General features: G+C 40.4%; 1 protein-coding gene across 1 annotated transcript in view; it reads right to left on the bottom strand.

Moving 5' to 3' along the window:
- nf2a (NF2, moesin-ezrin-radixin like (MERLIN) tumor suppressor a) overlaps nucleotides 1-19,922 on the bottom strand; it is a 34,178-nt gene that overhangs the window by 12,565 nt on the left and 1,691 nt on the right. The window contains exons 2-7 of the mRNA XM_030105372.1: nucleotides 17,632-17,757; nucleotides 17,394-17,516; nucleotides 11,548-11,631; nucleotides 2,292-2,360; nucleotides 2,091-2,173; nucleotides 312-387 (exon numbers count right to left, since the gene is read on the bottom strand). Coding sequence (XP_029961232.1) covers nucleotides 312-387; nucleotides 2,091-2,173; nucleotides 2,292-2,360; nucleotides 11,548-11,631; nucleotides 17,394-17,516; nucleotides 17,632-17,757 — 561 coding nt within the window. The remainder of the gene's footprint in view (nucleotides 1-311; nucleotides 388-2,090; nucleotides 2,174-2,291; nucleotides 2,361-11,547; nucleotides 11,632-17,393; nucleotides 17,517-17,631; nucleotides 17,758-19,922) is intronic.

Raw genomic sequence — 19,922 nt, 5'->3', positions numbered from 1 at the left:
TAGTCTCTGCCTGATCTCTAAGGTTCTCTGAGGATTGAAATACAAAATATTTTTCAAACAGCATGTGACCTTTGAACTAAAATGAATGACACCCCTGGTTCAGGTGAATACTCGCCTTGGAAAAAAGAAGAGAAAAATGCAGTCATTTACCTGTTCAAAAAAACACTCAAAATTCAAACAATAGATCAAATAACAACACAAACAGGTGAGTCAGACTGTTATTTCCACCGCTTCATTTCATAACTCACACGCCTCCTATTATCCCACATTGGCTTGCTTTGTAATAGCATAATGAAGCAGCGTTGGCTCACCCTGATTAGAAAGTAATTGACGCCATACATGTCCAGGTCCTGAGCTATTTTTAAGTACTCCATCTCGGCTTCATCCCTGTTCAAAGAAATAGAGAGAGAGGAAGAAGATGGAAAGGGATTCAAGGGAGAGAGAGAGAAGGGTGGGGGAGTGCAGAAGTGGAGGGAAAAAAGGAGATCAGAGCTTGTTTCCTCTGTTTTTTGTGTGTGTAGCATCTGTCGCATTGTGTGATCTATAAAAACTCTGCCACACAGCTCCTCCGAGAATGACAACGTAGGCACAAAGTGCAACTATAACGCCATAACAGGCTTTAGAGGTCATGCCTGATGCAGAACAAGACTGATTCTGATTAGTACGAGACTCTAAAAGGCGGCAAATGTGAGAGGAAAAACTCTTTTCCTCTCTCCCGTCTTTGTGCAGCGTCTTGGCAGATCTGTTGTGGTTTCGGGGTCATCCCAGTAAAAACACAAACAAGAACATCAGTGGACTTTGATGGCTGTGGATAAATCAGGACATGCTGTGATGTAAAACTTTTAATAAGAGGCTGTTTGATATGGGTGGCTGGGAAATTGATAATTTAAGCTTCATCAAAGTTTAAAGAAAAAGGCGAGCGTTCTGCCAAGTACACAAATCTTAAATAGGCTGGACCCTGAAAACACTGACGTGAGAGTGGATCAGGAAAAAAATGGGTTGAGGAGCTTCACTTGTGCTTCAAACATAAAACAGAAGAGTTTAGCTCTTTGAAAGAGCAGAAAGATGCACATGTGGTGTGAGGCAGTTATTTAATGTTGTGTCTGTACTTCTTAATCAGTTATGAACGTCTGAGTTTGGAAACTCACTATTACTTTGGCAAGTTGTCTTAAATACTATGAGTATTAAAATTCATCAAATTTAAACATTCCTGATTTTAAGAGTTGTTTTGCTTTTTTTTTTTCTCTCATGTCTTTCTTTTATGTGATTTTCAACATGTATCCATTTTTCAAATTTCCTTCTGTTCCATTCTATAACAGATATATAGTTACCACAGGAAAGAATCCGATGAATGACTGGCTGTGCGTTCACTGGATCATAATTTAGACTTGTGCTAAACAGCGTGAGCTCACATTAATTTTCTAGAAACACCAGAAAGACAGGGACGGCCCTTCTGTGCCTCCAATGCTCTGCTTCACTCCCAAAACAATTAAAATGCTAAAGGTGTGACGGCTGCCGGGGTTAAAAAGGATATTGATCAGCACCAGTGACTCAGTTATTACTTTCCCAAATGCTGAGGTTCTAGCCTTTTTACGACTCACTTTCAGGCCCCCAAATCCCCACTCAGACTTTTCAGACTCTGAACATACCTCACACTATGGTCCATTTCATTTTCTACTCAGTTTAGTGGTGGAACAAAGTGTAAAGCACAAATGTTGACGTCAGCATTATCTCCACAATGGCTACATCACTGTGAGAGACGAATCATTCTAATACACTAAACTGATGTGCTAGAAGATGTGATCATCTCTATTTAACCTGCTACTGTCATGCTTTGGTCACCATTAAATGTTTAAAAGCCTGAAATGGCGATCTAAAGTTGATTTTTTTTTTTTTTTAAGCAGCATATAGAAACTTTCTGGTCTGCAACTACTTTTAAGCGACTCTTTATGCATTTCAATGACTGCCAGAACTTCAGTGTTGCACTCGACTTTGAGTTTCAAGCACATCCTATCTGAACTCTGAAGTTAAATAGTGCTGATGAGGGCGGAAACTTCATGGTCGTCTAGTTGAGTGCAGCAGTTTTTCACCTCGTCCTGCCTCTGTGCTCTGCGTAGCAAGCCGTGATCCTCTCCTCCCACATTTCTGCAGTCATCTGGTACAAGTTGATCACCTGAACCGGAGCCAGAAAGAGAGAAGCATTCACAAATGAAGCATAGGACGCCACATTTAACTCCAAATAATAAGACGGGTATGTCCATTATTGGTTGTGAAAGGTGATAATTACTCACCCTTTTTGGCAGCAGTTCCTCCTCTGCCAAAAATCCAGGTTTGTGAACATCGGGGTCGTAATCGCCGTACTGTAAAATAGAGGGAAAGTGCCAAAAAGATTAAAATGAGTCCCAACTATCGGCCACTATTCACCTGCTGTCCAATAACAGGGCAGACTCTGCGTCTCTGGGGAGCCGTTTGCAAGATGAAACTACAACAATTATAAGAAAAGGTGTCTCTGGGAAAATGAATGGAGGCTGGTCTGTCAGGGGGCCAGTAATGCACACTGCAGTACACTCTGTTGTCCGGTTATTAGGAGATGGTGGAGATGATGCTATTAGAGACATCTGGGAGTGTCGAGAGAGTCATCATCACAGACAGACCAAATCATACATGTTTGTAGAGCGATATCGATGGACTGGACATGACTGAGTGGCAGTGAGAATTTCCTGTGGGATCCCGTAAAACGGGTGGAAGAGTATAAATTAAATATATGAGATTTTAAAAAGTGGGATGTGACTGTAAATGTATGGAAGTAGGTTAACATTTGTTCACATTCTCTGGGCTTGTTATTCCCTTTTGATCTATCTCAACTGAAAGCAGCTTTGATGTGACTTGTGCTCTATTATGACTTACAGTGCAAACTATTTAGCAGTGATAATTAAACTCCAATTTCATTCAAAGCCAACAACATACCAAAACCAGAATAATCTGCTTAGCACTGTAAAGAAACCAAGAGCATACCTCCCACGGGTTGAAAATGTTAAAGTGGTGAATGGATCGATAAAGACTATTTACTGCAGCAAAAGCTCAAATTCACAAATGTTCTCTTTCTGAATGGATTTACACCTCCTTTGTAATCCAAACTACTTATAGATATTCTGATTGTGTATACGTTTCATATATCACATGTAACTGTCCAAATTAAAGGTGATCCCAAAAGACATTTCGCGTCTTTGTTGGCAACTAAATCCCTGTGTCAGAATTCAGACACTTAAATTGGAATCAAACTCTAAAAGACAGAAAAGACTTGAAGTGATGTGATGCACTGCCTCTCAGCACTACTTGTATTAGTATTGGTGGGAACGCTGAGTGAAGCCACCTGTTATTACTACATATCTTCTGCCTCTGTCAGCTGATGATGGTAATTTCCAACTCACCACAAATTTATAGATGCAGCGATAATTCTTCTCCAATTGTAAAGCATCTTTTCATAGTGCATTGTTTTGGTGAATAGCTTTCAGAGGCTCACAGTCAAGAGTGGCAACACCAACACAGAATATGCATGAAACTCCATGCAAAAATTACATTTGGAAAGAAAGAAAGAAAAAAAACCCCTTTCTACTTGTCTTTGATAGTTTGACACCAAAAATTGGCGAGCCTGCCATTGCACAAAGCCTTTTTTTTTTTTTTTTTGCAACTTACTGAAATAATTTTGGTAGGAAACAGGTACATAAACCTGTTTCCTCTCCCTGTTACTGAGGGCGTACTCCAAAAATCTGACATCCCATCTCAGGTAGGAGACAGCCACACAACCTTGAGGTGCTGCTCAAGTGTCACTGTAATTGCCCTAAATTTCACTGCGGTGTCACCTTCAGTCGGTCAATTACCAGGAAGAGCAGGAAATCGCACCTAACAAAGGCGTTGTATTGGGGTAGGGGGGGTGGGACTGAAATCAAAATAATGCGTTTCGATGTGACATTACATCTTGTGCTAAAGGAAACACGTCGCTAAGTGCTCAAGCAAGGACATGTACCACATGCCGAGATAAATTACTGTTTTATCCAAATATCCGGTAAGATCTAACTAAGTCTGAATTTTTTTTTCTTGTCTTTGTTGTGTTTATTAAATTCAGCCTCGTCTAATGACTACATCTTGGATTTCATCGCTGAGCACAGCAGTCTAACGACAGCAGCTAACCAGCCTGAATCTAATAAGTTCAACTCTGCAGACCCTGGAACACCCATGCAGTGGATAACAGGCCGAAGAAGCTCAGGGCCATTTAATTAGGTCCGCTCCTCTCGGTTTTCTCCGTCCTTGCCTCTCTTGGTTCGTCACCTGTTTGTTTTTAACTGCTTCATAATTGATGACATATAAACTTATTGCAGCATTACGGCACCACTGGGATTCAAGCTCGGGGAGAGACGGGGTGGCATTTTGCCAGCGACGGAGCTTCCCACACATTCTGATTGCTCACCTTCCCTTCTTCCAATTATATTCTGACATCCCCAAACTGACAGCAGAAATCGATTCTCGAAGGATAGCCTCGTGTCAATAATTTTAATTAAAAACTATCATTGGAATCTCATAGGCCGTTGCTGACTAATAGATATATTTATGAGCAGCGGAGCCCCCACTGAGATGAGGGTGGAAATGTATTTCTCACACAGTCGACTTTGAGAAGAGAGAAAAAAAAAAATCAATTTACAGCCCTATACTTTCCCCGTGCATTATCTATAAAATGTATTAAATCACACAGCATGCCCTCCTGGAATAACTTGCTGTTTGTACATAGTGTTGTTTTTTTCAAATTTGCATGCACTTTATGTTATCATTGTAAGTCTTGTTCGCCACAGCAGGTGACACAGCAACACAAACTAATTTCTGTAGAAATTACAAGTGATTTTGGAACACCTCATGGAATCATTCAAATGGATGTTTCTCCAAGCAGCAGCTTTGGATCATTTTGTTTGACATAAACCATAGTTTCTCTGGCTCCCACAAACTATGACCCTCAAAACTTTCCTCACGTTTTTGGTTTTACATGTCAACAGTATGCTGAATCACTGAAAGCACAATTTTTCTAAAATGCTGGTACCGTGCATGAGCACCACTTCCATAGTAAATATTTATTCTGCACAAACAAAGGCAGCCTCCAGTGTTGCATGACTCCCGGTCCTGATTCTCCTGGGACTTGGTAGTTTTATAGTTGAGAGTGAATGGTAACAGCTCTCCAATCTGGTCGCCTGTCCACACTAATGAACAAATGTCAACCAAAGATAAAGCTACACGGCAGAATTGAAGTTAAAACTTGCAAAATATAAACAATAGAAAACAGAAAAAGAACAGCAGGAAGAGTTTGGCGTGTCTTAGAAACTTGTGAAAAGACAGAGAAAAGCAGAGAAACTGTTACCATGCTTCTAAAAGCATGACAGCCAGAGCTGGAGGAACAAATCCACAGACGGTTCTTGAAGAGCAGCTGCTGCCCGAGGCTTATTGACGGTGCCGTTACTTCTGTGCTTGAAAAATCTAATTCTTCTTACACAGCAGTGCAACTTATACTCAGGTGCGACTTACAGTCCGGAAAATACAAGACACTGGTCTCTGGCCATAGTCCCAAAAAAGCACGGTGTGAATCGATGTCTTTAAAAGTGTTTGTCCTGGGATGGAGACTCATTCGTCTAATGCAGGACTGTCAAACAACATTTTAGTTCAGGGGCTACATACAGCCCAGTTTCATCTTGGTGGGGTGGAAACGGATTAATATAGTAGACTGTAATATAGTTTATAACCCAGAGTTGCAATTCAAACATTCAGTGAAGGTGCGAGTTTTGCTGAACCCACATGTGGACTGAAACCTTTGTCATTCATGCCTGTAAGCTTGTCGTCCGCTGGACAAAGGAGATGACCTCAGTCTGAGCCCGGTGCCAAAGTGACCCCCTCTGCATTTTTCCCCACAGTGTCTGTTTCTTGAAATTCCCCGTCAACACTTCCTTGTAGCACGACACCCGCTCAGAATACAGAACAGTTCACGCTGAAACCTCTGCAGACCCACAGAAGCTGAACTCCTGGCTAACACGGTGTCATGAAAAATTAAGTACCTTCCATCCAAACTGTTTTCTTGTCACGCACAAGCGAACATTTGATTCCCTTTGAAGAGCTGCCAATAGCTAAAGGTGACCGAAATGAACAATCAGTGTTTCAACAAGTATCTTCACAAAAAAATTAAAAAAAAGGAGGTAAGTGTATGCCTTGCATTAAAAAAATAGTCTCACAGTTCAGCAGAAATAAGTTTTCAGAAGCAGTTTGGATAAGTGTTCACCACTCGTGACTCCTGACTTGCAGAAACTTTGATCAGTCTTCCATGCAAAGTTTCTTAATTTGGAAGAAGTTTAAAGGAGCAAGCACACACACACATGCCACACACACACCTCTACTTTTATGAGGCCTTCCAATTAACATCCTGCATTTCCTTACCCGAGCTAACCACCACTACTGTGATGGTTAAGGCAGAGTTAAACTACAAGTGTTTAACCTTAAAAGGTTTAACTACCCAGAGAAAGGGAGTAACAGAGGAAGTCTCAATCTCTGATTTTAACCCGAAAACTTTATGAACCTTATCATCCTTTCATCAATATCAACCTTTAAATACATGTGAAACATTGGTAATTTTATTTTCCATCCAATAGAGATTTAAAGTAAGATGTTCATAGAGTGTTGGTCCCACAGTGACAGAATAAGATGGACACACATCTATATTTTGTGAAAATATAGACATTTTCATCATCTATACTTTGTGCCACAAAAAAAAAAAAAAAAAAAAAAAAAAAAGAAACTTTAAAGAATTTTAAAGGTTTTTATGACACTATTTTCTTTGTCCAGCAACTCAAGAGGAAATTGGGGTGTATGAGGCCTCTGAACTAAAATCTGTTTTACACCCTTGGCTTAACCCAAACCTTAACCAGATTGTAATGATAACAAGAATAGCACATGGATCCTCGATGTGGTACTTGAATGAGGGCGCACCATTTGGTGTGGTGGGCTCTAGACATAAGAAAAATGAATTCACTTACAAAGACATTTTTAGTCCAAATTTGGGTTTTATGCAAATGTTCCCATGTTACATTCAAGATCTTCATCATGGGGTGAGTTGCTCTGTCTGTAATAAAGTAAAACAACACTGAACCAGAATGTTAATATCCCCAAAGCAAAGGTTTGTTTTCATCCATTGTGCTCTATTACATCAATGGTGACAGAACTGGAGCTAACGTCTGTGCACATCAAAAGAGCACAATGTCTTTTTAACTCTACACACAAGTGTCTCAGTTTGCGTTAATTGGATTAATTGAATTTTCCAGCTCATAATGAACTCCAGAGTGGTTTAAAATCAGCACCACTTAGAGATAATTTTCCTTGAACTGCTTGACTTTAGTTGATTTGCAGATCTTTTAAAGTCTTTCAAAGACTCAAAGGGGATTCCACAGCCTTTCTTCTGAGGGAATTAAAGAGCTCTTTCAATCTTAGCATGAAGGCGCCGCACACTTTAAAAGAACAGCAGAGGTGAATGTGACAGGTATAGATAAAACAGGATGTAATCGCTTACACATAATCTGGTACCTTGAATTCTATTCTGACTGAGAGATGCATTTGTCTTTAACACTCTTTTATTATAATGAAAAACAAAAACAATAAAGCACATACAATGCCAATGTTGAGGGTCACTTGAGTTTATCACTTACAGACACTGAGAAAGCATTAAATACAGGGAGCAAAATCAATAATTCTGTTGACACTTCTGTAAAAATAATTTTTCAGTTTTAATTAGTTAAATATTCTGAGGTTATAGACCGAAGCCACGAGACAAATCCAGATCATTATTTTTAATTATGCTAATTATTTACCCCTGCTGATTGAGAATATCAACTATTCGCACATTTTTATTATTTTCTAAATTGTGCCTGATTTTTGTGTGCATGGGACAAATATCTGAAGGTTTTAATATTAAAAGACATTTCACTGACCTTTTCTTCTTTTTAGATCATAGATGAAGAAAATGTCTGAGGAGATAGTGCGCAAAGACACCATACACACCAACTTAAACCTAATCGTGTGAACAATGCTCATTTTCCTATCAAAACATATGTAACAGCTGTTAAGGATTCAGTTTTAACACTTCCACTAATCACAGATGAAGAATTTATCTATAGAGTCGCTGTCAGCATCTTTTATGGTCTCCCACAGCTCCTTTTCTTGAATGAAACTGAACTTTATTTCTAATCACTGACAACGAGCCTTGTATCTCCAGCCTGAACAAAACCTTGACTCACTTTTATCTTTAAAATAATCTCCTTTGAACAGTAAAGCTGTCTCAGAATACATTTTACTCTCTCCTTATTGCTATCTTCAGGCTGCAATAATCATGATTAAAGATGAGTCAGGGCACCAAAGTAGATCCCTCTGTGTATTAAACTCTACATCGCTGGCAACGCTGCAGGAAAAAGAAGAAAAAAAAAAAAAAGCTCATGATGAGAGGAGAAGAGAAAAGTCTACCAAAAACCTCTCAGCAGATGCTCTCCTAAACAGGTACGTATCTCTAACCCTGTCTCCTCTTCACAATGCCAATTTACTTACATTGACTCTGATCAAAGTGGACTGCTGATTAAATGGAAACAGATTGCGGCCCCATATTTTGTGCTGCTTCCAGATTGAGGGTGCTGACACCGGAGAGCACGGGACTGAGGCTGATTTGCAGATTTCTCCTGATCCACGCGGCCTTTTTTAACCCGCGCTTGTTAAATTGGCGAGGGGAACTGCAAGTCTCAGAGGGCTCTCGGCCAAATCTTTGAGGTAGAGCTCCCGGTCTCACTAGACCCTGTCGGACTGTCAGAAATGCTGCACCTCAGCCTTGCTATCGTTTTCTGGGGGATTTCAGAAAAGATGTGCTCCCTCAACCAAAACCACTGAGATCGCTCGAGGTTTATTAAGGGAGCTTTTTCCTGTGTAGTGATTTCCATAGGATACAGGTAACTCTTCAAACAGTCAATCAAACAGGCTCTTGTGCAGAAGGATGCAATCTATATTGAACAGCAAACCCACTGCAAAACTAGGTAATGAACATGTTGACATTGCAACAATGTGCTCACAAAATTATGTAAAACACAATGAAATTGATAAGTCAAGAACCATCTACCACTAATAAATGTGACATTGTAAAACAATTTGCATAAACAAGCAAAAATACTGTCTTTGGATCTATTTGCTTGACAAATTTAAGTGTTTCGTGGACGTCCTTTGAATCAAACACATGAAAACACATGAACACATGAGGTGAATGAATCATCAGTTTGATACCTCAATACAGATTATTTTCCTTTTTTTGTCAAAATATATACAGATCATTATATACCTTTCCAGACTCAGGTTGCATCTAATGAAAGTCTCAGAGAGGCCCTTAGCCTCTGCAGCTCTTTTTACTGAAAGTTCATGGGATCATCTTTCCAAGATCTAAGGGCCTGATCTCTTTAGTGCTTTTGGACGAACACAGTGGTCTGCTTCTCATCCAGACTGTTTAAAAACTGGATTTACTTAAGGAAGTTTCTCCGTCCATGGGAGTATTGGTTTTAAAATCATGTGTGATCAGACAGTGGCTGCACATCTCAGGGCTCCAGAGACAGGAAATAAGTACACAGTCTAAAGCAGTTCCTATGCTTGTGGTGCAGAATGAGTCCTGAGCTTCAGTCACCTTTATTAAGTTTTAGAAAAATGATTTTGGAGAGAATACTCCAATAGAAATAGAAAATAAGCACATGAATTTTGAACAATGCTGGGCTTGTGTTAAAAAAATAAAAGTGGTCTTGGAGAATACCAAGTACACCGGTCACGTCTTCAGCATCAAATCATAGGTATAAAATCATGAACGTCTGCTTGTAATTTGAGTTCCAGTTGTGATAAAAACAAATTGTTCCTTTCATATGACCATTGTGCGTTCATCAATCCATCTTCTGCATCGCCTAACTAATGGGTTGGATCTAATCCCGTATAAAAGTAAGTGCACTCTGGACAGGCTGTCAATCTAAAACACAGCAAACAGTAACCTCACACACACGTTCCCACCTACAGGCAATTCAGAGACAAGAAATAACCTGAAATGCATGTTTTTGAAAAAAACATGCACAGGAAGAACATGCAAAAGCGAGACAGAAAATCCAACTTTATGAGAGTGCCATCCAATACTTGTCTGTTTCTTTACATCAACAGAAAAAAAAAAAGTATTTTCCATATTTATCCATCTCATGTTCATACTTGACTTCTCACCTTCTAACAACAAGCGCAATAAATACCGAAAAAGAAAAAGTACGTAAAATGATTGAGAAAATACCTGATACATTGGAGAAAAAGTTCAACTGAGCAACAGTCGCAACAGCATAAACACACTCTTGGCAAAAGCCGGTCTAAAAAAGGTCAGCTTTGATTCAGACTGGACATCAAGACAGAAAAATCTATATTACAATAAACAGACAGGGATACTTTAGCAGAGAGAAGCTACGATTACTTGCACAGATTTCAATCACATCTCCCTCAGAACCAGCAGGTAATCAGAGCCACTGCAGTCACTATAGGAGGTCAGACTCATCATGTTATAATTACCTTTACTGGCTCCTCATCATCCACATATCTGCACCTGTGCTCATTCACTTGTGACCGTTAACTTGTTAACTCAGTGGCTCCGATATTCACAAGCGAGGATCTGATGTACTGGCTATTCTGTTACCTTTGTCTCACAGCTGCAGGTGCTGCACTAATCTACCCTTTCTATCTCGTGTTCTCCTCATGAGCCCCCCACCCCCAACACGCACACACGCACATACACGCACAAAACCTCCTTCACTTTGTCTCACAATGACACTACTTTCCAGAGGGATGTGACATCCCTGAAAGGGCAAGTATCAGCCCAGCCACAGATTCAACACCTTCTTCCAATTGCACCGCTCATCTTCAGCAGCTACTGTGATCACACATTAAGAAAACGACACGCTGACATTTTTCATTTTTGTTGCTCAGATTTTTTTTTTTGGTTTTTTTTTGTTGTGTTTTGCTGCCCTTAGATCTATGATGAGGCAGCTTCAAGTGGAAGACGCTGCTTAAGCAAAGACATTTCTTCCAGAGCTTGTGACAGATTAATGGGCTCTTCTGGAAAGTCACATTTATGTGGGAAGATTATTGAAGTTGAGGACTAACATATAGAAGTGAAGTTTACAATCAACTTTCTAGATTGAATAAAATAAATTCAGGTGATCCATGTCTTACACAATTTTTCTTGAATTTTTTTATATAGTTTTATAGTTACATAGGTTGTTTATATTCAACTGCAGTCAAATGATATTTGATATAAGAGATAAGAAGTCATAAATGTCTTTATTTAGCTAATGAGTCGTGATTTTGACGGTGCAGTCTTTAAAGTCAAGTTAGAGCAAACTTTCAGGACCGAAATAGAAGCAGACAATATGCACATTCAAAAACAATAGTTGAATTCAAAGTTTCAAAACAAGCACTGACCTCAGCGTGGACAGCGTAGGAGGCCAGGAGTACCGACGCTTCAGGGGGACAGTGGATCTCTTCCTCCAGGATTTTCTTCTTCACCTGAGGAGTTCAAAGACAAAGTCAGAATATGATCAGTTTTAAGCGCATGGTTCATCCAATCCAAGAAATAGCAGTAAATAGAATTGAAAGAGAAGATATGGTAGATTCTTTTTGGCATTTTTAAATGGACGGCACGTCGTGCAGTTCTCCAGATACCAGCTGCAGGTGTCGTCTCTGGGGGAGCAGCTGGCTCTGCTGAGGGCCGACCTGAAGCGTTAAGCTGTAGAGTACCAGATGCTGCTGAACATCAAGACCAGGTCGGACTCGGAGATGGACTGAGACTACATGCACTCCTGAGACGAGCAGTTATGTTTCCAGTCTTTACCTAAATTCATTAGAAAATAGACTGAAGTGTTTGTTTCTAGTCAAAAACATAAAAAATACCTCTTCCCCCTTATTTTATTACCCAGCCAACAAACTACCTTAACACCTTTTTCATTACAGTAACAGCAACTTGCTCATTTCAGAGAGGTCTGGGAACAGAATGAACACCGCCAAGAAAATACTGTAGGACTTAAACATTGCAGTCACACAGGGACCTATTAGAGGCAGAGCCAGGAACCTGACACCACCTAAACCAACAAGATTTCATATGATCATTAGGCTACTCCACAAAAACCTGCTTGGTAAATCAGAAGATTATAACGACAAGACAGAAAGTCACACTAAGGACCTAATCATGATTGAGGGAGAAGGCCGTGCCTTTTTATAATCCGTGTTATTTCTGCATCCCCGAGGTAGCTTCTGTTGTGCTTGTGGATTCGCTCCAGTCAAAGAAAGTGACAAATTGAAGCTTTAGGCCTGCAGTTTGTGGCTTAGAAAAAGACTGTGTTGAGCTTCAAGTGTTGACTCACCTGTCATGAACCACAAAAACAACATGAATTCCTGAAATTGGCATCAATCCCACCCATAACAAGCTCCCTTTGGATTAAAGCTCCAGGTATGACTACCTGAAACAGCCATCCCCCGTTGGGCTAATTGAATCACAAACTCTGCAAATGGAGCAACAAATCTGTAATGTTCGACGGGGCGAACGTGTTGCGAGCTGCAGTCACATAAGTGGCCAATTTAGTGCTTCAAACCTGATCATTCGCGCCGCCCTGTCACGCTGTCTTCTCTTGTTTTGAACTAACAAAGGTGTGGAGCTGGGAGGTGACAGCCCCCTAATCACGGCGAGCACTGAGAGGGGACGCGGCTGCGATCTGGCTTACAAATGAGACTCCGGTGTTATGGAGATTGCGGGTTGTGAGTGTGTGTATATATGTGTGTACCCAGGTCGGTGATCATTTCTGATAAACACTAATCCAGCTGTCATGCCTGTGACACTATCTGAACAGAGGCTGGCTCCTGACATTATGGGAATTAATGAGAGTGAGGTAATGGGAAGACAAGAGGATGCGAAGCGTTACACATTTGTCTTCTTCCCCTCGTGCTGTTGTGTACAAATCTAACTGATGAGTAATTTTCCTGAAGCAAGGCTTCCCTTTGAAATAAATAAAAATCACTTTCAGCCACCTTAAAACAAATCACGGAGACAGAAACATTTTATGTGCTTTGAATAGATGAGAGACTTTCTACAAATGTTGGGGAATGCGGTCAAGAGCCACGTAACAGAAAAACGGGGTTGGATATGACTATAAAGCTATGGAGAGGACAAGCGTCCCACGGAGAATATGTCATTAGCTGAGCCAATAACAGAGTCCTTAAAGCCTAATTGGTAATTGATAAATGTGGCCGGTGGCTTTTGGACGATGAGTGCGCCGTTACAAATCTCATCTGTGTTGCGGGTGGGAATTGTTGCGACAGGCTCGGCAGGAATTCCCCATAGAGTATTAAGTGGATAGAAAGGGCAGCGGTAATATGTTGTGCATTGATTCCGCATGGCTGCACACAATCAGACCGGGACAATGGGAAGAAGTGCGTTGCAAAGAGTGCTCAGCTTGAGAGCTTCAAGAGGGGAAACTCTGTGGACGTGTGCCCCCTGATGGCCGCAACGGCGAAGAAGCTGCAGAGATCATGCAGCGTGCTGAAACGGATTTTGTTTAATTCATTCAGTTAGTGAATGACTTAGAGTAGTTTTTTTTTAACCAGTTCAATATTAACACAAATGCTTTCTCCCTTAAAAGTAAGTTGTCATAAATCATAGACAGAAAAATCTGTCTACCTCAGTAAATTTGTATATTAGGTTATTACGAGTTAATATTTTGAATTTTAATACAGATTTTGTTGTTATTTAACAGTTGGCTAGAGGATACGCTGGGTACAAAAACTCCCCATCTGAGGGAATAAAGGAATTATTGAGTGTCTTCTTGTTGTAAATGGATGTTGAGTCTACACTAGAGGTGGCCAATAAGATTGAATGTCAATCAAAAATCTGTTTATCTGATTGTAGTAATGTGGCCTTGCTGAGAGCCCAGTTCCTCTGACACACACGCCAAGCTGCAAGATTAGTAAAAGCATTAGCGAGAAATTAAATCTATTTTATTAGATTCCTACTCAAGAATGACATATATCCTCACATGGCAGATCATTTCCTCTGTGTTCCGAGTTGTGCTTGAAGCATGTAAAAAGCGGCTTCTATATTCACGTAGCTGAGGTTTTCTAGTTTAATTTGATCGATGACTCCACCACATTAGATGATTAGTGCATCGTTTTACTCTGTTTCCGTCTGCATACTAATTGGGGGGCATTTGTCTTAAAGAGTTGATGGATTTGTTGTATTATTGTGGAATTAGCTTTGTGCGGGAGTATTTTACATCACATTTAAATCCTTAAAGCAATCCACTGGTTTCCATGGCAATCATTGATCACATCTGTGTGATATACAGTATGTGGTGTTTATGTAGGTAGATCATTCTAATCTTGTCACCAATGAGGAAACATGGAACTACAACACTATAAAAAAATGTTACTTATGGTTACTTATGTTTACATCTTACACTCTATTGTCAAATGCTTGAAATCTTCAGTGAGGCACCTCTCTCACAACTGGTTGCAAACATAGCTAGAACACAGGCTAGTCATTAATATCCTGCTTGGTGCTGATTCAATGACACAGGGCAGCTCACTAAACCATGTTGAGAGTGTTAAAATGCTACATTAAGTGACTTTCACTGAGGTGATCATTAATATTGATGTGACGTCGTACATCCACGGAATACTGAACTTTCTAAAACATTACATTTGTTTAAAGTCTAAAGTGCTTTTCAGATGATTTGATGCGGAGGATGATAAAGAAACCTAATTTTAATGGATCGGGACTTTTCCTTCTTTCCTCCCACATTAATCACTGCTGACATCTATGTGGTGCGCTTGTACATAACATTTACCAATCCAGCTCTATAGCTACAGAGATCGAGAGCGTATCACGCCTCTAAGATGTTGCTAAAAACCTCATGTCGTTTATACACTGGTCAAATAACCAGAGCGGTAAATTTAGGCAGAGAGTGGCATCCACTGGAGGGTAACTGAGCGCTCAGGATGAACAGGACTGTTACAGATGGCAGGTGACTGGAGAGATGAGATTAACACCTGGAACTCTGTTATAGATTTCAATCAGGTGTTAGTTTAGTGTCATGATCAAATTGCACTCTCTCTTCAGAGCAGAGAGAACACGAGGACTCCAGGATGCTGTGAAAAAAACATGGGTCAATGCTGAAATCTCAAGGTTATCATACAGTGCTTCTTCTTGCTTGAATGCAAGAACACAGAAAAGCAAACAACAGCATCCACTAGTGGACCAACTTGCTAATTACAAGATTTTCTGTCATTTCCGTGTAAATTGACACGTTTCCAAAATGTTCCTGTGTAAATGAGAAAACTTTCAGAAACGAAAATGCAAAAACATTTTCACTAAAAGCATTTGACTACAAGCAAAAGTACAAAGCAACAAATTAGTAACTACAGTAAAGTTACAGTACATGCAAGGAGTACAGTAGAGTTGAATAAAATATGCATGCTAAATTCTACATTGAAGAGAAGAGAGGGCAAAAACTGTGCAGCCTGAAGGCTTGTCCATGCTTCCCAAATCTGCATGCCTGCTCGGCCTACTCTGGCATAATAATCGTCATCCACCCTGTGCGCTACTTTCTGCGGGGACACCTCTGTGGCCAATTTTTGTGACTGGTCATGCATGTGCCAGAGTGCCAGGTCGCCACTGTCGTTATACATGTGTATGCGTGCAGCTTGTTTGTTTACAGGGATGCGTGGACCAGTGCGCACGCATGGAATGCATTAGCTCAAAATTTAGCATGAGAGGAACAGCATGCCCGTCAGTGGTCCATGTATGCTCCAAAGCAGACTGCAGACACACAGACGTGGAAAGCATGAAACAGCCCTGAGAAGCGGCAGGCTTTTGAGAACAACTCATAAGGATTTATTGGCAATATTTTTAGCAGTCACTGAAGATGCCCACCAAATGAACCTAATATCCTAATGATACACAGATGCAAAAATGTCAGGAAAATATCATGCCACATTTATGCAAGACGATCATTCTTAACCAAGTAAATATCCAGGAATCATTTTGTCATTTTGTCATCAGACATTAAGCGTAATGGAACTCATAACAGAAACAAAGAACCCTGACTGACATGCTTGAAGGCACGATTCATGATGATGGAGATTTGACTATTGCCTCCCCAAACAAAAAAAGAAAATTTAACAGCATTTTGTGAAAAAATTATTAAAAGAAAAATCTAATATTTCTGAGGCCCTGAGGCATAAGGTAATTGCTTGCTGCTGGGAAGGTTTTGAGGTACTGCAAAAATGATAATTCTGTTTGCAATTTGTCACCTTGCAGTAGAACTCCAGCTTTAATGCTGGTCAGACAGTTCTGTGTCACCAGACTCCTGTTTATCATGCAACTTTCTGTGAAAAGACTGGATAGCCCGGCTTCTATTTTCAGCTGTCTGTGGAGGCACAATACACACTGGCTTTCTACAGTAACATGTGACGGCAAATATTCAGTCACATAGTTAGCTGCTGCTATCTTCTGCTTCCCCTCATATGAAACAACTCCATCATGATGGCCTCTTATTTGTCTGTCTCTCCTTTTTTTTTTTGGTCTCCTTGTCATGTAGCAGAATCAAACATAAATGTCATGAGACTTGTTAGTTTCAGCCTAGTGTTGATACCCTGTGAACACATGAATATACACTGCCGGATTACTTTTTCTTAAGACTGAAGTGGACTTCACACTGCTCCTTTCAATGTATGCTATCAAAGTGCATAGAAAGGTATGTTAAAAAAAAAAAAAATCTAGTTTCTGCACCATTTTGCCACCAGTAGGATTTCTAACCTGTGTCTTGTTCTTCAGAGATGCTAAACATTTAAGATAAATAGCCCTGTTGTCGCCTCCAGTTTGGACTCATTTAATTTGTTTCACTTTCAATATGTTGCTATCACTGTGCTTTTATTCCCTTTCAGAGGCTCAAACACAGCACCCCTGGGAAAAAATGTGTCTGGCCACTCACCTGGTGGTACTCCGCAGCCTCCTCTGAGACTGAGAGCCACGTTGGATTTCAGGAGAGCAATTGCAGCTTGTAGAGCAGCAGTCATAATAGAGAATGTGTCCGTCACTGTGAGTTTGAATGGCAAACCTGCTCGCTTTAGAAAGCGATGCCCACAAACAAACAGGAAAACAGGTGGACGATAAGATGGGTAACCTACATGAAAGTCCAAAAGAAGCGAAAAGAGCCACCTGCTAAGATATAATGCTGGAAATGCATGAAAATGCAATGACAAACAGCATATGTATTTACCTGGAGGAAGAAGAGATGCTGTGTGATATCTTGCACAAGCTCTTCTTCGGCATTTTCTGGGTAAAACTTAGCTATGAAGTAAAAGGTGATAGGTTCTTCTTTTGGAACTTCCTGATCCAGAACCTGCAATTAGAAAAATTAATGTCAGCAAAACATGCATTTAATTTCCACTGTACCTTCACATGCAGTGCATTAAGAATATTTACACAACATATGACATGTTCAACACGAGCTTCACCTTCTTCTCCATCTTCAGCCAAGCCACAGTGTCTTTGATGTTGTACTGGAGGCCAAAGAACCACGTCTCCCTCAGTCCCAGAGTCCGACACACCAAGTCAAAAAGGTCTTTCCCTTTCCACTTCACCTGGAATGAAGAAATATCTCAGCATTTTGTGGTGTTACAGTTAATAACAGCCAACAACTAAAAACAAACACAAGCAAAATGTCAACCTTGTAAGCTGCTCATTTAGAAAAATACTAAATCAAAAGATATTAAACGTTAAAATCAGAACATCGACCGAGGAATGAAATACAAGCTCAAATCACATCTGTCATTATTGTCTGTAAGCACAGTTCGTCTTTGCATTCACAAATGCATTTTTAATTCAAACATGCAAAAAAAGAAACCAAACACAAACAAGTTTTTGCATCAGCACTGATGTTTCTGCACTATGAGTGAGGTGCATGTTTTCCTGCTCCTCTGAGTCTTTTGAGATTGTTCTGTTTTTCACACAAACATAAAGGGCAAAAAAAAAGAGCAAGACGCAGAGATAAGTGTGTTCTCTGTGCCTCAGATCATTTAGGTTAGACTCAGTAGAATAACATCTTTCTGTTGGCTCTGAACTGTACACATAGTCACAGGACTGAACTGTCACAACTCTACAAATTCAATTAATTCACAGCATTGCACAAAACACCAGCCCCATAACCTGTTCTATAATATAAGATTGTCATCCAATTATTATACTTCTTGTTGTTCTTGTGTGATGTTTTGATGCTATTTATAAGTTTTCTTTTTCTGTGTGCACCCTCTCAAACAGCACGACCCCTTCAGTGCATAAGTAGAATCAGAATATGTTCATGTTTCAGGTAATTAGGGTGAAGCAAGTTCTTTATTTTTCTTTTTTACTGTCTTGTTTTGGATTTCAGAGGGATAGCATACAACATGTTATTCACTCACAGTTTAAAGCCAGCATGTAGAGCAAAGGGATGCACTTTTGTCCCTTGCTTTAATCAGAAAAAATGATAATATAGACGCTTCTGCGTGAAAAATAACAGCATTGTGCTATAGCTAAAAGTGACTGGATGTTAGTCCAGCCTTCCTGCAAACTGAGCACTAAATAAAATAAAAATGTGCCAAAACAACAGAGAATGAGTAAAGATTTCACTTTATATGCAAGGATTTTTTTCCCCTCTTAGGCTACAACTGTCTCCAAAGAGGTGTCAACGGGTTAGTGGGTGAAATGCTAAAATCCTGTGTGTCACTTGGCACATTGACTTCATTTTCAGACCACATGCCTGAAGTCTAGCAGGAAGGATCTCCTGATCTAGATTTACTGTCGAAGTTCAAGCAAGTTGCAGGGACTAGATGGGCTTTCCATAAATGAACCATGGCAGGAACATGAAAGGTCTGGCTCTCTGTTTGCCCTAAAATGCAACAGTGACCTATCCAAGATGTAGAATCCCATCCATAGTCAGCTAGGATTAGCACCAATGCCACACAAAGAGATGATGGATTAAGGCAATTCCCAGACCCAAACACAACTACGCAGCACCAGTATGGTTCTTGAAAACTTCTCAGACCACCCAATCTCAGCTCTTAGCATTCATAGCCAGGTAAATCTTGGTGCATCCGTAAGTTAGCGAGCGGCTCACAGCTCATGGTCACTGCACAACAAACCAAGTTCACCTGCTTTAACCATTCACATGGCCACTGAGTGATCAAACACACTGCAAAACAAATCTTTTCAGACACTCCACGTCACCTTGGAACAGCTCTCAGAGATCCTCTTGTAAGGAGTATTGGAGCAGAGCACCAATCTTCCTACCTGGAAACAGCTGAGAGCTGCAGCCATCTCCATTACCAAGAGCTCTCAGAAGAAGAGCAAGGTCCTCATCTACCCTGCAGCTGTCTCTCAAACCTTGCACAACAGGGGTTGGATTACTGCAGTGCTTTCCACTCATACAGACATAGAGTGGGAAGAACAAATGATGAGGATTTGATGGAGAGTCTGGAGACCTGTTGGGCTGTATAGGTTTGTCAGGTCACCTGTCACCACCGGAGCTATGATCTGCTTCCTGGAAGTTTTGCGACACATAGTAGTTCGCAGCTGGGTTTTAGCCAGCATCTCCCAAGATATCCTCCAGCTGACTGTCTTCACCTTCCTCCCCATAGACTGAGCTCACTCTGGTGTCTGGTGCTATAAGTTTGACTTCACTAGACAGCAAAACAAGACCTGCAGCCACACCGCAGCATGAACATGTCCCATTTGTGTGAAGTCCTGACTGAATCCAACTGAAAACATGCAT

This window comes from Salarias fasciatus, chromosome 12, assembly GCF_902148845.1.
Source record: "Salarias fasciatus chromosome 12, fSalaFa1.1, whole genome shotgun sequence".
NCBI lineage: Eukaryota > Metazoa > Chordata > Actinopteri > Blenniiformes > Blenniidae > Salarias > Salarias fasciatus.
The sequence above is the reverse complement of the archived record's forward strand: the minus strand, read 5'-3'. Positions and strand labels throughout refer to the sequence as shown.